The sequence below is a fragment of the Ornithorhynchus anatinus genome, chromosome 7 (genome assembly GCF_004115215.2).
Source record: "Ornithorhynchus anatinus isolate Pmale09 chromosome 7, mOrnAna1.pri.v4, whole genome shotgun sequence".
Lineage (NCBI taxonomy): Eukaryota > Metazoa > Chordata > Mammalia > Monotremata > Ornithorhynchidae > Ornithorhynchus > Ornithorhynchus anatinus.
Window position 1 is genome coordinate 20,433,755 of NC_041734.1, and position 18,610 is coordinate 20,452,364.

General features: G+C 48.1%; 1 protein-coding gene across 2 annotated transcripts in view; it reads left to right on the forward strand.

Annotated features, from left to right (window-relative positions):
• OSBPL1A (oxysterol binding protein like 1A) overlaps nucleotides 1-18,610 on the forward strand; it is a 140,402-nt gene that overhangs the window by 33,452 nt on the left and 88,340 nt on the right. For both annotated transcript variants that reach the window (XM_029068555.2, XM_029068556.2), the window contains exon 14: nucleotides 15,075-15,181. In XM_029068555.2, coding sequence (XP_028924388.1) covers nucleotides 15,075-15,181 — 107 coding nt within the window. The remainder of the gene's footprint in view (nucleotides 1-15,074; nucleotides 15,182-18,610) is intronic.

Below are 18,610 nucleotides of genomic sequence, written 5' to 3' on the forward strand. Positions count from 1 at the left end.
TCTGTAATTTATTTATATTAATATCTGTTCTCTCCTCTAGAGTGTAAGTCCGATGTGGGCAGGGATTGTCTCTGTTGCCGAATTGTGTTTTCCAAGTGCTTAGTACAGTGCTCTGCACAGAGTAAGTGCTCAGTAAATGAGATTGAATGGATTGAATGAATGAATGAATGAATCTACCCCTGCATGTAGCGTAGTACCTGACACAAGTGCTCAACAGAGACCGTTATTATTCATTCCTATTGCACGATAGAATGCTGCTCCTCTTCTCTGTCCTCTCTTGGATAAAACATGCATAGTATCCTGTCAGTCGTATTAATCGAGCACTTACTATGTGCAGAGCACCGTACTGAGTGCTTGGAAGTATCCTATTCCAACTACATTTTAAATGAAACCCATTTCCAGCGAGCCATGTGGCTTACCCTCTGATAGCCTGCGATCCTAAATTCCAGTTATGTTGTTGGGGGTGGGAAAAGTCACCTACAAAAGGTTGGGCAGAAGAGTATTTTCTGGGTTGCTTTCTGTAATGCACATGAGTAGAGCCCACAGTCTGATACCCTGACTTAAATTCGCAAAATTGGGTAACAGATGCAGTTGAGTAATTTGAAGGTTAGAAAGCATCCGGCAGTTCCCATGCCTGAAAACCAAACCAATTCCTGGAATGTAATATTCTTCTTAAAAACTAATTAAATGGAAGGTAATTCAGAAGCCGTGTTCACTGAGGTTCGGGGTCCATCTTATAAAGCGGGCAAAGCTTATAAATTCTTCCTCGTGGGAAAAGTTAAATACCAAACTGCGTTGTCATCCGGAGCATTAGAGATCCAATCCAGAGGTCATCCATATATAGAAAGTGGTATCTTCTGGTCAGATCCTAGTTTACTTTTGCCCCTAGGTCAGTAAACCCATGGTCTTTACTGACTGTCTACCGTGTGCTGAACACTGTGCTGAGAGCTGCAGGGAGCACAGAAGAGGTAGAAGGTGTGATCCCCATCCTCAAGGAGCTTAGAATTTACTGAGGGACGCAAATGCAAACTTTCTTTCAAGTATGAGGAAGGAGAGGCTGTTGCAGAGGGAGAGCTGTTGGAGGTAGAGATAGATATGGATAGGCGCTACGTATCACAGGACAGCATTGATAAAAGTTGTAGGAGAGCCTGAGATATTGAAAATGGGTTCAGTCTTGAACAGATTTCCAAGGTCTTACTCTGTTTGAATTCCCGGCAGGGTGCAAACACTATTCGATTTCAGTCGAACCACCTAGTCGGGGGTGTCAAATAGAAGAAGAATGGCCAAAATCAAGGCAATCGGAGAAACGAAGATGGAATAATCTGCCCCGGAAAGTTTCCATAATTAACTTATTATGGTGCTTATTTGTACCAAGCACGGTTCTAAGCGCTGGGGTACATGCAAGTTAATCAGATGGGACACAGTCTCATAACTGCGGCATTTATTCAGTACTTATTACGTGCCAGGCACTGTACTGATCCAGTACAGTCAGGTTTTGCCACAGTCCTTGTCCTAAGACATGCTTGCAGTTTAGGAGGGAGAGCAGGTGTCCAATTCCCATTTAGCAGATGAGGAGCAGCATGGCATAGTGAATAGTGCACGGGCCTGGGAGTCAGAAGGACCTGGGTTCTAATTCCGGCTCCGCATGTCTACTGCGTGACCTTAGGCAAGTGGCTTCACTTCTCTGGGCCTGTTCCCTCATCCGTAAAATGGGACTGACAGTGTGGGCCCCATCTGGTACAGAGACCAGATTAATCCAACCAGATTAATTTGTATCTACTCCAGTGCTCAGAACAGTGCTTGGCATGTAGTAAGCGCTCAACAAGTGCCATTATTATGGTTTTGAGGCTTATTAAGTCTTTAAGTTGTTAAGTCAAGTTTCAAGACAGGGCATTTTTTGCAAGAAGCCAGACTTCAGGAGACTCTCCTAAGGCGGGAGCTTGGATTTTAGAAAGCAAACACGTCTCACCTCTCCTCTCCAAATCCTCGCTCCTTCCCCTCCCACGTTGTTTTTCCGTCTGTTTCTTTCAGCACTCTCACACTCCCCCCACTCATCCTCTTTCTTCCACTGCTAAATCTAGTGACTTGCATTAGCCAGAAGATTGAGTGCGATTGCTTTCTTCCTCAAGGCCAAAGCTTGAGGATTTTAGGGTGACGATCGGGATAAATATCGTTGCTTGTTAAACACTTACTATGTACTGAGCCCTGCACTAAGCACTAGAGTAGAGAGAAGATCGTTGGGTCGGCCGCAGCCCTGACCCTAGTGGACCTCACAGCCGAAGGCAGAGGGAGAAGAGAAGTTGAATCCCTATTTTGCAGGTGAGGGAACCAAGACCCACAGAAGTGAAGTGACTCGCCCGAGGTCACCCAACAGGCAGTCCTGGTGGCATAGCCGTGATTAGACTCCCGGGCCCCGTGTTGTCTCCACTAGGCCACTCTTAGATTTTGCAGTCATCAGGACGGAGAAGGTAGGAGGGCTAAATGAGTCCCCTAAGGGAGGGAGACTGAGAATGAGCGGCCAGAGAGATAGGAGTAGAACCAGGAGAGGACAGCGTCAGCGAAGCCGAGGTTGAATTGTACTTCTAGGAGAAGGGGATGGTCTATAGTGTCGAAAGAAGTCGAGAGGTCGAGGAGGATTGGAATAGAGTAGGGTCTCTTAGGTTGGTTACCTTTGAGAGTGCGGTTTCTCTCCTGACTGGTCCATACTTTATTCTGCTGCCCGGATTATTTTTCTAAAATAATTTTCAGTCCACGTTTCTTCACTCAAGATCCTCCAGGAGTTCCCTGTCCACCTCTGCATCAAACCCCTTACCCTTGGCTTTAAACCACTGAGTCACCCTATCTCCCTTATTACGATAAGATTTACTGATTTACTCACTGATTTCCTACCACAACCCCTATAACCTATCCGTTCATGTTACTTCTTCTGTAAAATGGGGATTAATTAGTTCATTCATTCATCCATTTAATAATGTTGGTATTTGTTAAGTGCTTACTATGTGCGGAGCACTGTTCTAAGCGCTAGGTAGATACAGGGTAATCAGGTTGTCCCATGTGAGGCTCATAGTCTTAATCCCCATTTTACAGATGAGGTAACTGAGTCACAGAGAAGTTAAGTGACTTGTCCACAGTCACACAGCTGACAAGTGGCGGAGCTGGGATTCGAACCCATGACCTCAGACTCCCAAGCCCAGGCTCTTTCCACTGAGCCGTGCTGCTTATCCATTTGTATTTATTGGGTGTTTACCATGTGCAAAGCACTGCAGTGAATGCTTGGGAGAGTACAATATAACAATAAATAGACACGTTCCCTGCCCACAACAAGCTTACAGTCTAGAGAGGGAGACAGACATTAATAAAAATAAATAAATGACAGATATTTACACGAGTGGTATGGGGCTGGGAGGGGAGATGAATAAAGGGAGAAAGTCAGGGCAACGCAGAAGGGAGGGAGAGAAGAGGAAAGGAGGGCTTAGGGAAGGAAGATTGACTGTGAGCCCCTCGGTACAACATGATTAGCTTGTATCTACCCCAGCGCTTAGTACAGGGACTGGAACATAGTAAGCCCTTGACAAATGCCCTAAAACAAAGGCCTCAAGCATGAGATGCCTCTGGAGATCTTTGGTTCAGCATAGGTACAGCCTGGTTCACCATCTCAGGCTTCTTAAGACTGTGCCAATCCACAGTCCATTGCTGGTTCTGAGGATCCATTTATTCCCGTTGGCACTTGTCGTTTTAAATGTGAGTCCTCCCGTATCAGCCACACTCAGAGCTACCCCTGACCGAATGAATCAAGGACTTTAGATGCTACTCAGTCTGAGGAGAAAGGATCAAAGACCTAGCCCTATTTTCTTCATGCTTGATGGGGAAATAACTGGGAAAGCCCTTCCAATTCCTATCAACCAGCCCGGAGGCGGAATGACTGCAAAGTCTTGATAAACTTTAGGACAACCACAGATTTTTTCGTCCAGGTCTGCTGTTGGTGTTAAATGCTTTTATGCCGCCTAAAGACATCACGGGAGGTCTCGTTCCCTGAATTTACCCATTACCGGACTGGCAGCCCTACAGAGTGTTGATGATACATTACGTGTGGCAAGCAGCTTTTCGATGGTAATTAATAATTATGATATATAGGTGCTCACTATGTGCCGAGCACTATACTGAGCGCTGTGGTAGATGCAGATTAATGTCAGCCACGGTCCCTGTCCCACAGAGGGCTCACTGTCTAAGCAGGAGAAAATAGGATTAAATCCCCATTTTATAGGTGAGGAAACTGAGCCACAGGGCAGTTAAGTGACTTGCCCAAGGTCACACAGCACACAAGTGGCAGAGCTGGGATTAGACCCCAGGTCCTCTGATTTCCAGGTCCGTGCTCTTTCCAGTAAACTATGCTGTTTCCCTCCATCCTTCTCTTCCAGCTAATCCTGGGGTTTTCTTAAATGCCATTACCTCAGTAGGAAAACAGACCCTTTAAAATCCCCACGTGGGGTAATATATTCCCATCATTTTTGTCAATTTATGCCCTTAGCAATTTAAAGTGGTTTCACAGTAGATTTTAGCCAAAGTTGGTCAATTCTCAAGCTAAGGAATACACATTTGGTGAGTTAATATTTTCTCATAAAACTGTAGTTTTAACATAATGCAGTGTATTTTGATTCCCATTATTAAAAACATATTGCCCCTTTCTTGAGGTCCAGATTTATATAACTTTTTTATAAAATGTGTTGCGGGCCACCTGATATCAAGTATGAGTATAATTTTGCCTTTCTTACTCTTTGATGCTTAATTTTTTTTTCCATCCCGTGAACTTCAAATTTAGATTTTGGACTTGAATTCATGTTGCCCAAAATAATTTGTCATTGGGGGAAAGAAGAGGATCCTTGGTATTTTAAGGGACTCTAGGTGGCTTTGAGCCAATTTGGCGTAGTCCTCAAGTCTCCTCTGGATTATATCTGTCTCCAGGGAGCGAAATAGCTTGGGGACAGCAGGGCTGACAGACTTGAATAGCTCTGGGGCAGCAGAGCTGACAGACTTGAGTAAGCGCAGCTCCTTACACCTCTCTGTGATGTAGTGCACCAGTAGCTGAAATCCTTAACTTCCCTCTCGGGTTTCCCTCTCCCCTTGACTAACTCTGCTATCGCTTCCAGGAACTAAAAATATCAGTTACGCAAAGAATTAATAAATGGCCGATGTGTTAGGGGAGCCCTCTGGCGTATACTGTCAGTGATTCAAAAGAAACACAAGTTCGTTCAGTCATGTTTATTGAGCACTTACTGTGTGCAGAGCACCGTACTAAGTGTTTGGGAGAGGACAATATAACAGACACATTCTCAGCTGGCAAGGAGCGGCTGAGGGAGACAGACATTAATATAAATAATTGAATGACAGATACGGACCTAAGTGCTGTGGGGCTGGGAGTGTGGATAAATAAAGAGAAAAAGTCAGGGTGACGCAGAAGGGAACGGGAGAAGAGGAAAGGAGGGCTTAGTCAGGGAAGGCCTCTTGGAAGAGATGCACCTTCAAAAAGGCAAAGTAATTCAGAACCTTTTTTTGTCCAGCTGTCAGATTTGCTCTTGGTGAACTCTTTTGGCTGGCTGACAGTGTTTGTATGGGTTGTTCGGATCTCTCTATCCTTTGTCGTGAGTGCATCCTTCTCTTTTCTTTTTATGGTATGTAAGCACTTACTGCATGCCAGGCACTGTACTAAGCACCGGGGTAGATACAAGGGTGGGCACGGTCCACAGCCGTCATGGGGCTGGCATTCTTGACCCCCATTTTACAAATGAGGTAACCGATACACAGAGCAGGGTAGTGATTTGCCCAGGGTCGCACAGCAGACAAGTGACGGAGCTAGGACCTCGGGGTGAAAATTAGGAGGTTGGCCCGAGCGTTGAGGGTTTTCAGAGGCTGTAGTGATGCTTCCAAGAACACGATTCTTCTAGGACTCTAATTTTTGGAGAGCTGCCAGGGGTGGCAAATGGCTATTTGATAACGGTGTGTGAGGGGAGTAGAAATCTGGGTCAGGGAGTTTCGGCGCCAAGCCCACATTGCTCTTCCCCAGTGCAAGGCCGTCCTTGGCATCCAAAGAATCCATCCGGCAAGCTCCCAAAATTCGTTCGCTCATTCAGTCGTATTTATTGAGCGCTTACTGTGTGCAGAGTACCACACTCAGCGCTTGGACAAGTACATTATAACAATAAACAGACACTTTCCTTGCCCTCAACAAGTTTACAGTCTAGAAGGGGAGACAGACATCAAAAGAAATAAATAAAAAGAGATCTGGACAGAAGTGGTGTGGGCCCGGGATGGGGAAGAACAAAAGGAGCAAGTCAGGGTGATGCAGAAGGGAGTCGGGGAAGTGGAAAGGAGGGGCTTTCCAGAAAGGCCTCTTGGAGGAGATGTGCTAAGGCTTTGATGGGGAGAGTAATTATCCGTGGGATCTGAGGAGGGGAGAGCATTCCAGGCCAGAGGTAGGACGTGGGCTAGGGTCTGGTGGCGAGATAGGCAAAATTGAGGCACAGTGAGGTTAGCCTTAAAGGAGTGAAGTGTGTGGGCTGGGTGGTAGAAGGAGAGTAGCGAGGTGAGGTAGGAGGGGACAAGGTAGTGGACTGCTTTAAAGTCAATCTCCCGGGATGATCTAGCCGATAAGAATGCCTTCGATTAGGATGACAGAATGATGGTAGGTAAGCGCTTACCGTGTGCCAGACACTGTACTAAGCCCTGGGGTGGATCCAAGCAAATGGGGTTGGACGCAATGCCTGTCCCACGTGGAGCTCACAGTCTCAACCTGCGTTTTCCAGAGGAGGTAACCGAGGCCCAGAGAAGTGAAAATGACTCGCCCGAGGTCACCCAGCAGACGAGTGGCAGAGCAGGGATTAGAAGCCATGACCCTGTGACTCTCAGGCCCGGGCTCTATCCACTAGGCCTCGCTGTCGAAGCAGTGAAGCCTCAGTGGGCCCAGGCAGACAAGAAGGAGGATATAGAGGAAGCCCTGTTGGGGAAGTCTGCGCTGGCCCTCTCCTCACCTGGGCCGGTAGAGCTGCGGGTGGTACAGCACAAGCGCTCAATACAGCCTTCTGCACCCGGTAAGCGCTTAATAAATATGAACGAACGAACGAGACGTCGCCGCCACGCTTCACCTCCCCTATGCCCCCAGTTCTTCCGGCAACTGATGGCTGTGGTGACTCACTAGCAATCGATCAAACGTATTTATTGAACGCTTATTAGGTGCAGAACACTGCATTAAGCACTTGAGAGAGGACGATACAGCAGAATTAGCAGACGCGTTCCCTGTCCGCAACGAGCTTACAGTCTTGTGGGGGAGGGAGACATTAATATGAATAATTTAGAGTATATCATTTAAAGAGGCACAGAAGTGCCGTGGGGTTGGGAGCGGTGCGAACAGCAAGTGAGATAAGGTGACAGACCAAAGCGTGGAGATGAGACGGAAGGGAGCTGGGGGAAAGAGGGTTTTCTGCCCTTTCCTCTCCACCCAAACAGCTACCTTACTGCTACAGGCTCTCGTTATATCCCGGCTAGACTACTGTGTCAGCCTTCCCTCTGACCTCCCTTCCTCCTCTCTCGCCCCGCTCCGGTCTATTCTTCATTCCGCTGCCCGGCTCATCTTCCTGCAGAAACTATCTGGGCATGTCACTCCCCTTCTTAAACAACTCCAGTGGTTGCCTATCAACCTCCGTTCCAAACAAAAACTCCTCACTCTAGGCTTCGAGGCTCTCCGTCACCTTGCCCCTTCCTACCTCTCCTCCCTTCTCTCTTTCTACCGCCCACCCCGCACGCTCCACTCCTCCGCCGCCCACCTCCTCGCCGTCCCTCGGTCTCGCCCATCCCGCCGTCGACCCCCGGGCCACGTCCTCCCGCGGTCCCGGAACGCCCTCCCTCCTCACCTCCGCCAAACTGATTCTCTTCCCCTCTTCAAAACCCTACTTAAAACTCACCTCCTCCAAGAGGCCTTCCCAGACTGAGCTCCTCTTCTCCCTCTACTCCCTCTACCACCCCCCTTCACCTCTCCACAGCTAAACCCTCTTTTCCCCCTTTCCCTCTGCTCCTCCCCCTCTCCCTTCCCATCCCCTCGGCACTGTACTTGTCCGCTCAACTGTATATATTTCCATTACCCTATTTATTTTGTTAATGAATTGTACATCGCCTTGATTCTATTTAGTTGCCATTGTTTTTACAAGATGTTCTTCCCCTCGACTCTATTTATCGCCATCGTTCTCGTCTGTCTGTCTCCCCCGATTGGACCGTAAGCCCGTCAAACGGCAGGGACTGTCTCTATCTGTTGCCGACTTGTTCATTTCAAGCGCTTAGTACAGTGCTCTGCACATAGTAAGCGCTCAATAAATACTATTGAATGAATGAATGAAAGGGTTTCATCGGGGAGAGCTACTGCTTACTGTCCTGGTCTCCTTTGGCAATGAACTCTGAGACCCGTCGTGTCCCTGGGGGGCTGTGTTGGCCACCTGACCTGGCGTCAACCAGAAAGGAGTTGTCCAAACGTCCAAACCTGTCTCTCTTCAGCCATCTTTTATACCTGCATGTGCGAGCCCCTGTGCGTAGGACTCCCTGGGCGTGCCGGGGGCTGGCCCGGTGCCCAATGGCACTCGCATCCTCCCCTCCCTGCCGGCCACGTCCCCACGGGGCACCAAGGGTGAGGAGGGCGGGGCAGAAACACACGTCAAAGGGTGTTTGAGGGCAAAGCAACCACAACGTGGCGTAGGGGCTAGAGCACGGGCTGGAAGTCAGAGGGTCATGGGTTCTAATCCCTGCTCCTCCACGTCTGCTGTGTGTGACCTTGTGCAAGTCACCTTCACTTATCTGGGCCTGGGCACACAGTAAGGGCTCAGTGAATACCGTCACTGATTTTTTGCTTTAACGTTGCTATGGATCCATACGGAGAATTCCTATCAAGCATTCATATTTTAAATGCCAGAACTGAGGAATGTTACCAGTGAGACACCTGCCATGCGGATGTTACAAGCGAATCCAAAATAGACTTCTCTGGGCCTCAGTTCCCTCATCTGTAGAATGGGGATTGAGACTCTGAGCCCTGTGTAATAATGCTGGTATTTCTTTAGCACTTTTGCCAAGCGCTGTTCTAAGCTCTGGGGGGGGGGGGGGGGGGGGCGGCGGGCTATGAGGTGATGAGGTTGTTCCACAATGGGGCGCACAGTCTTAATCTCCATTTTACAGATGAGGTTACTGAGGCACAGAGAAGTTCAGGGGCTTGCCCAAAGTCACACAGCTGACAAGTGGCAGATCTTGGATTTGAACCCATGACCTCTGACTCCCAAGCCTGGGCTCTTTCCACCATGTGGGACAAGGACTGTGTTCAACCTGATTAGCCTCTGTCTATCCCAGTGTTTAATACAGAGCTTGGCACATAGTAAGCCCTTAACAAATAGCATTAAAAAATCCATCATTCAATGGTATTTATTGAGCGCTTATTGTGTGCAGAGCACTGTACTAAGCAACTGGGAGAGCACAGTAGAACAGAGTTGGTAAGCTTGTTTCCTGCCCACAAGGAGCTTTCAATCTAGAGAGGGTGACAGGCATTGAAATTAATTATGGCGTAGCAGATAGAGCACGGGCCTGGGAGTCAGAAGGTCCTGGGTTCTAATCCCAGATCCACCACTTCTCTGCTCTGTGACCTTGGGCAAGTCTCAGTTCTCAGGGCAACTTCTCTGTGTCTCAGTTACCTCATCTGTGAAATGGAGATTGAGACTGTGAGCCCCATATGGGACAGGGACTGCATCCAACCTGATTTGCTTGTATCCACCCCAGTGCCTAATAGAGTGCCTGGCACATAGTAAGCGCTTAACAAAACCATAATAATTATTATTATTAGGTAAGCATTGTAGGGCTGGGGGTGGGGTGAATAAATGTACTTAAAGGTTACAGACCCAGGGGCAAGGTGGATGCAGGAGGGAGTAGGGAAAATGAGGGCTTAGTCAGGGAAGGCTTCTAGGAGGAGAAAGGATTTTAATAAGGGGGAGGGCGTTCTAGGCCAAAGGCAATAGGTGGGCAAAGGGTGGGTGGTGAGGTAGGTGAGATTGAGACCCAGGGAACAGGTCGGCCGTAGAGGAGCAGATTTCTCCAGCACGTCTCTCACCTTACTTAAGGGCATTTCCCATGAGAAAATAGAAAATCTTCCAAATAGAGTGAAGAACAAAATCACTATCTGCGTTCTCCGTGTAAAAGGAGTCATTGCAGGAAAGAGCCTATGGACTTCTTAATGCCAGCTAGGTTCGAATTGAACCTATTTTTCTCTTCTGCCCTATTAAAAAAAAAAAGTGCATCAAGTCATGAAGGAAACTCTGGGGTAAGCCTGTTTCAGCTCTCTTTTCCTTCAGAATGAAAAGTTTCAGGTGATTACTGGAGACATTTCATTTAGGCAGAAATGTTTTCTCAGGCAAGAATTTTTAGCACTGTAGGGGAAACTAGAGCTAAAAGGAAAGCTTGTTTTTCTTGGCAGCCTTGTCAAATATGGTAATCCAGACATTCCCGTTTAAGTCACGAGGGGCTCGGTCTCACCACATGTTTAGAGGTGAAAGTGTATTTGGAACAGATAAAATGATCATAATCCTATCTGTGGTATTTGTTAAGTGCTTGATCTGTGCCAAGCCTCGGAGTGAGAGTTGGGGTAGATACAAGATAATCAGGTCTCAAATCGGGTTCAGAGAATGAAGAAGGAGGGAGAACAAGTATTGACTCTCCATTATACAGATGAGGGAACTGAAGCCCGGAGAAGTTAGATGTTTTGCCCAAAGTCACCCAGCAGACAAGCGGTTTAAGGATTAGAACCCAGATCCTCCGACTCACAGGCCCACGCTCTTTCCACAAGGCTGTGCTGCTGCAATCTAATTAGGGTTCTCAGTTTTGTTCAAACTGAGAACTGTCACACAGTGTACAATCATAGAGACCAATAATAATAATGATGGTATTTGTTAAGCGCATACTATGTGCCAAGCACTGTTCTAAGCACTGGAATAGATAGAAGGTTATCAGGTTGTCCCACGTGGGGGTCCCAGTCTTCATCCCCATTTTACAGATGAGGTAAGTGAGGCACAGAGAAGATAAGTGACTTGCCTAAAGTCACATAGCTGACAAGTGTCAGAGCCGGGTTTAGAACCCATGACCTCTGACTCCCAAGCCCAGGCTCCTTCCACTAAGCCACGCTGCTTCTCAGAGTAGTAAATTTAATCCTAATAATTGTGGTATTTGGTAAGCACTTACTATGTGTGCTAAGCGCTGTCCTAAGCGGTGGGGTAGATGCAAGATATTCAGGTCGGACACAGTCCCTTGCCCCACGTGGGGCTCACAAACGAAGAGGTAGGGAGAAAAGGTATTGACTCTCCATTGTTCAGATGAGGAAACTGAGGTACAGAGCAGTTCAGTCATATTTATTGAGCGCTTACTGTGTGCAAAGCACTGTACTAAGCGCTTGGGAGAATGCAAAATAACAACAAACACATTCCTGCCCACAGTGAGCTCACAGTCTAGAGGGGGAGACCGACATTAATATAAATAAATCAATCAAATTACAGAGAAGAGACTTGTGCAAGGTCATGCAGCAGGCAGTGGCACAATCCCCGGACTCATCACATGTTCTTTCCACTAGGCCACACCGCTTCATTGGAAATGGCTCCTTTGGCACCGTGCCTGGCTTCCCAGAGGAAGCGTCAAGTCAATATAGACTGTGTTTGGGTGTCATAATCTTCATCTATTTCAGTTCTCCCTCCCCCCATTAAATTTTGGAAATTTCCTCCCAGCCCTGCTACATCTAGTGACGTGACCCAGTGGAAAGGGCACGGGCCTGGGGGGCAGAGAACCTGGGTTCTAATCCCGCCTCCACCACTGGCCTGGTGAATGAGCTGGGGCGAGTCATGTAACTTCTCCGTGCCTCTGTTTCGTCATCTGTAAAAGGGGGACTCATTTCCCGATCATACCTTCTACTGAGACTCTGAGCCCCACGTGGAACAGGGGCTTAGAACAGTGCCTGACACATAGTAAGCACTTATATTCGTCCATTCATTCATTCAGTCGTATTTATTGAGCACTTACTATGTGCAGAACCCTGTACTAAGCGCTTGGAAAGTGCAGTACAGCAATGAAGAGAGACAATCCCTGTCCACAACGGGCTTAAAGTCTAGAGCGGGGGAGACAGACATCAATACAAGTAAACAGGCATCAGTATAAATAAATAGAATTATAGGTATATACATAAGTGCTGTGGGGCCGGGGGTGTCAAAGGGAGTAAGTCGAGGTGATGTGGAAGGGAGGGGGAGCTGAGGAAAAGGGGGCTTAGTCTGGGAAGGCCTCTTGGAGGAGGTGAGCCTTCAGTAGGGTTTTGAAGGGGAGAAGAATGATTGTATGGCGGATTTGAGGAGGGAGGGCGTGGGCCAGGGGTCGTCAGCGGGAAAGGCGAGATGGAGGCACGGTGAAGAGTTCTGCGGCACCAGAGAGGCACAGTGTGCGGGCTGGGCTGTAGAAGGAGAGAAAGGAGGTGAGGTAAGAAGGGGCAAGGTGATGGAGAGCTTTAAAGCCAATAGTGAGTTTGTGTTTGATACGGAGGTTGATTGGCAACCGCTGGAGATTTTTGAGGAGGGGGGTGAAATGCCCTGAACATTTCTGTAGAAAGATAATCCGGGCAGAAAGTTGGGAGGTCAGAAAGGAGGCTGATGCAGTAATCCAGTGGGGACAGGATGAGTGATTGTACTAATGTGGTAGCGGTTTGGACAGAGAGGAAAGAGGAGATCTTGGCGATGTTGTGAAGGTGAGACTGGCAGGATTTGGTGATGGATCGGATGTGTGGGGTGAATGAGAGCGCAGAGTCAAGGAGGACACCGTGGTTACGGGCTTGTGAGAGAGGAGGGATGGTGGTGCCGTCTACAATGACGGGAAAGTTCGGGAGAGGACAGGGTTTCGGAGGGAAGATGGGGAGCTCCGTCTTGGACATGTTGAGTTGGAGGTGGCAGGAGGACATTCAAGTCGAGACGTCCTGAATGCAGGAGGACATGTGAGCCTGGACAGAGAACAGGGGAGGAGATATAGATTTGGGTGTCATCCGCATAGAGATGACAGTTGAAGCTGTGTGAGCCCGTCATTGGGCAGGGATTGTCTCTATCTGTTGCCGAATTGTACATTGCAGAATACAGAGTACTACGGAATGAACGAATGAGTTCTCCGAGGGAGGGAGTGTAGATGGAGAATAGAAGGGGACCAAGAACCGACCCTTGAGGAACCCCTACAGTTGGGGGGTCGGAGGGGGAGGAGGAGCCCGCCAAGGAGACCAAGAATGAAGTGCCAGAGAGCTGAGAGGAGAACTGGGAGAGGACGGAGTCCGTGAAGCTGAGGTTGGATAACGTATCCAGGGGAAGGGGATGGTCGACAGTGTCAAAGGCAGCTGAGAGGTCGAGGAGGATGAGGATGGAGTGGGAGCCGTCGGATTTGGCAAGAAGGAGATCACTGGTTGGATCGGTGCTCGGGAACAGCAGAGCAGCACTTTGGATGGAGAGGATCTTCTCTGACCTACTTAACGTTTCAAAGGTTCAGAAGTAATTCAGATACCTGAAAAAGTATCCAGAAGGCGGAATATCCTGCCCTAATTATCTTGTATCTAACCCAGTGCTCAGTTCAGTGCTGGGCTCATAAGTATTTATTTAGAGAAATGGCGTAGCTTAGCGATAAGAGCCCGGGCTTGGGAGTCAGAGGCCGTGGGTTCTAATCCTGCCGCCGCCACTTGTTTGCTGTGTGACCCTGAACAAGTCACTTCACTTCTCTGTACCTCAGTTACCTCCTCTGTAAAATGAGAATGAAGACTCTGAGCCCCACGTGGGACAACCTGATAACCTCGTGTCTACCCCAGAACTTAGAACAGTGCTTGGCACATAGTACACACTTAAGAAATACCATTATTATTATTATTAGTCTATTTACTTGCTCCTTGGGTTTGGTTATTTTTTGGTAGCATGCCCTGGGCCGCCTTTGGCTTTGAGGATTGTTTTAGGTGATCCTGCATTATAAGCAATGAGAGGAAGTTGGGCTCTTCTTCTTCCCCAACTCCATTCTTTCCTCCCACATCAGTCACTATTAAGAAGACAGTGTCCCAGTGAGAGAGATGCGTCTTATAGCTTCTCAACTGGACACTTTTTTGTGGAGCAGTGCTAAGATTTTCCGTGAGGGGATTCCCACAGGAAGTTTTCGGGGCCAGTTAGAGAAGATTGGAAGATCAAAGTGAAGAAGGCTGATGTTTCGGGCATTGTTGACGTCCATGTCAATTCAGGGTCAGTTGCCTATGTATTTTTTTTTTAATGGTATTGTCTGTGGCCACTGTACTAAGCTCTGGGGTCTTATGCCATCGAGTCATTGCCAACCCATAGCGACACCACGGACACATCTTTCCCGGAATACCCCCTCTCCGCCTGCAGTCATTCCAGTAGTGGTTCTTAGAGTTTTCATAGTAAAAGTACAGAAGTGGTTTACTGTTGCCTCCTTCCGCACAGTAAACTCGAGCCTCCGCCCTCGACTCTCTCCCGTGCCGCTGCTGCCCAGCACGGGGGAGTTTTGAGTTGTAGTAGATGGCCTTCCACTCGCTAGCCACTGGCCCAGCCAGGAATGGCTTGGACAGGCCTCTGCTTGACTCTCCCTCCCGTAGCCGAGACTGGTAGAGGACTGGAAACTCTCCAGGTGCCACCCTGAGAGGGCAACGCTGGGATAGATACAAGCAAATCAGGTTGGACACAGTCCTTGTCCCACACTGGGCTGACAGTCTTAATCCCCATTTTTTTTTTTTACAGATGAGGTAACTGAGGCACAGAGAAGTGAAGTGACTTGCCCAAGGTCACGCAGCACGCACATGGTGGAACCAGGATTAGAACCCATGACCACCTGACTCTCAGACCCATGCTCTATCCACTAGGCCACACTGCTTCTCACTGCCACGCTGCTCCTTAGGATGTCCAGGAAATTTTGAGGAACCATACTTTTTTGCAAATGCGTGAAAACGATGGAATGGTTGTCGGCTACAAAAAATCCCACCTTGTTTTTCTTTGCAGAAATCCTTCCCTCGTTTCTTCAGAAAGTGGAAGTCGTCTCCGAGGCCTCCAGAGAGACGTGTGCAGCTCTAAGTGACTGCCTTAATCTCTTCACAAAGCAAGAAGAGGTAGGTGGCTCACTCGGAGGGATTCTCGCGTTGCAAGCCATCTCGCAAAGTCTGCGGTCGAAAGGTAGGCCTTTGAACTGCTGGAGGATGGGGGCTACCAGTGCAGGTTCCATCAGAGAAAGTAGAAACTCACCTCCCGTTTGGAAAGGATACAGTGTCCTCATCCTCCTTGCCATTGTCATCCAAAGTGATTTGTTTCCTCAGTGTTTTTTGTATTGCACTCTACCAGGTTCTGGAGAAGTAGGGACATTATAAACCTGGCCCCTGCCTCTTAGAGTGCACGCAAATTAAAGGTAATAAAACAAAAAGAGAGAGAGAGAGAGAGAGAGATAGAACAAAAAGGAAGCACCAGCGAAGGGAAGGGAAGCAACCTGTTTATTAATTATAATTAACAATTATGGTATCTGTTAAGCCCTTACTCTGACCCAGGCACCGTACTAAGCGTCGGGGTGGATCCAAGCAAATCGGTCCCTGTCCCACATGGAGCTCAGAGTCTCCATCCCCATTTTACAGACGAGGTCACTGAGGCCCAGAGAAGAGAAGTGACTTGCCCAAGATCACCCGGCAAGCAACTGGCGGTGCCGAGATTAGCACCCAGGGCCTCTGACTCCCGGGCCGGTGCTCTTTCCACTAGGCCGTGCTGCTTTTAAGAGTCCCCTATGTGGGACTCTTAGCAGAATGCGCAAACCTGCCTTCGTTTCCTTTGCCTTAGTCGGTCGAGGTTGATTCCCTTCCACTTCTCATCAGTGCTAAACCCCCTAGCGTCCTAAAATGAGATCGTTATCGTAAGCGTAGATCGAACTGGGCCGAGGAGTTGGAACTCTAAGATGAAAGGAGTCACTCCCTTCCCCGGCCCGGTGACCTGGACCGTCTGAAGGCGCTTTAGTCCGGAATGGGAATTTTTGCTTCTCGGTACTTTATGAGACAGTTAAAATAGTAGTAAATCTGCTCTTGTCGTCAACAGGATGTGTTAGAAGAATTTGGACTTGTGCAGTATGATTCACAGATTCACAGTCAAAGTTGTTAATTTAGTCACCATTCAGATTCATCCAAGAGCTGGTTTTGTCAGACTAAATGAAGGCAACTTTTTATAGCTAATCTTCCAGTCATTCAGTTAGATAACTGCTGAGAGAGAGAGCGAGAGTCTCTATTTAAAACTAATCCCTGACGGCACTCCTCTTTGAATAGGATCCTTCTTTTCCACAGCTTAACGTGCTGCAGAGGAATATAACTATGCGTCGGAATGAAATATTTGTGTCCTCTAACTTTTAAGTGAGAGGGATCAGTCTTGGAGTAGTCGTTTTCAGTGACCGCAGCATTATTATTCTAGTTTACGTAAATGTATCGAGGGGTCAAAAACACCCAGGGCAGTGCGGTGACAAAGAGGGAGAGAGCTTTGAAGAAAGTCCTGTCACGTTTGTGATGTCACCAACCTCCAAAGGATCTTTTTCTGCCCTACTACATGTTCAGCTGATCTGCATAGTTGTCCTTCGTATTAAAAGATGATGCTGGAATCGAGTGATCACACAGTGGAGAAAACATTTTGACTGAAAGCAGCTGGGCCTCGTAGAAAGAGCTCCGTCCCGGCAGGCTCTGCTGCTTGCTTGCTGTGTGAACTTGGACAGGTCGTAGGACTTCTCTGTGCCTCAGTTTCCCCTCTGCAAAATGGGGATTGAACACCCCTCCTCCGTACTTTTAGACCGTAAGCCCCTTGTGGACGGGGGCTAAATCCAACCCGATTATTTCGTATCTACCCCAGAGCTCAGTACAAGTGCTGGGATTTTTAAGTGCTCAACAGATACCATAAACGTTCTTATTATTGTTGTTTCAAAGTAAAATGAAATCCAGGGTGCTCATAAACTAGGTCTTAGAAAAGACTTTTAGTTCCCATAAGTGTACAGTTTCCAGGCGGTTTAAATGTGTGTATCAGATGAACGTGGGCACTTTGATGTTTGGAGATACCTTTCAAATGGCTAGTTATGTAATTTTAAAGATTAGACTCTGAACCGGGCAAACATGTTTATTTGCAGAGGTGAACGCTGATCTTTCTTAATAACTGTGGATTAGGTGGAGTTTAGACGAGGGGTAAATGCAGTAGAGAAAGCATTAATAGGACTGGGGATGCGTTGTATTTTTTTCCTGTCACCACTAATGCCCTTCAGATGCCAATTCTTTCCTACACAATATCGGGGCCCAGGCTTTGGGAACCCAGGGAAGGGTTGGGCGTGTTGATAGGATGGAGGGCTCTTTGTCAGAGGTCTGAAAATCATAGTTTAGGTGTGGCAAGATAAGAAAATTAAAGCCATCCTGAGGGTTAGCGACATCATCGAAGCTAATCTCTGCCGATGTTCCAAAGTATCGGCACGACCTTCGTTTGGGGACTTCGTAAGCGCGGAGACTTTTCTTCCGGTAATTTAATTTTTAAAAAGTTTTTGAACGTCAGCCCGTTTGCGAGAGGTTGGCGTGCAGTACCCTGCTATACCCCAAAAGTGATGACTCCCGGAAAACTAGAGGAACGGTCTAATTTGAAACATACACACGGATGCGGGAGAATGTTAGATGGACGGGGTTGATTGTTTCTTTCTCAGGAGCTTGGCAAACCTGTCCAAAATTCCACCAGGATAACTCAGAAGCATATTTTGGGACATCCCTCTAGTTTCGCCCGTTTTCCGTACCTGAGCGTTTGCTTCTTGGGTGCAGTTTAAAGCGGGAGTGTCATCACAGACAGAACTTGGCTCATTTCTTTGTAAATCTGCAGGCCATGGGGAGAAAGGAAAAAAGGGTTAAGTTCAGCGCAGGGGCTGCCCAAAAGCCAGGCTCGTGTCTTCTGCGGAGAAGTCTAGAATGAGCTTCATGTAAGCCTCCATCAGCGGGATTTGAGCGCTTACTGTGTGCAGACCACTGTGCTAAGCCCTTGGGAGAATGCAGTGTGACAGAGTTGGTAGGCACATTCCCCGCCCACTACTTAATTAATGTTGGTATTTGTCAAGCGCTTACTATGTGCAGAGCACTGTTCTAAGTGCTGGGGTAGATAAAGGGTAATCAGGTTGTCCCACGTGAGACTCACAGTCTTCATCCCCATTTTACAGATGAGGGAACTGGGGCCCAGAGAAGTGAAGTGACTTGCCCCCAGTCACACAGCAGCCAAGTGGCAGAGACGGGATTCGAACCCATGACCTCTGACTCCCAAGCCCGGGCTCTTTCCACTGAACCACGACTAGCAGCTTCCAGTCTGGAGGAGAAGCTTAGGAGTCTCCATAAGGTTGAGTTGACATGACAACGGAGTTGGCCGTTTGGGGAGCTTGTTGGCGAAGGAGATTGATTCCTAAAAGGCCATGTCAGCTGCCCATTTTTAGGGGTTAACTGAGAGTTCTGGGCTGCCGTGCCCACATCCACAAAGGCCCGGGCAGAGTAGAGGGCAGGGGACCG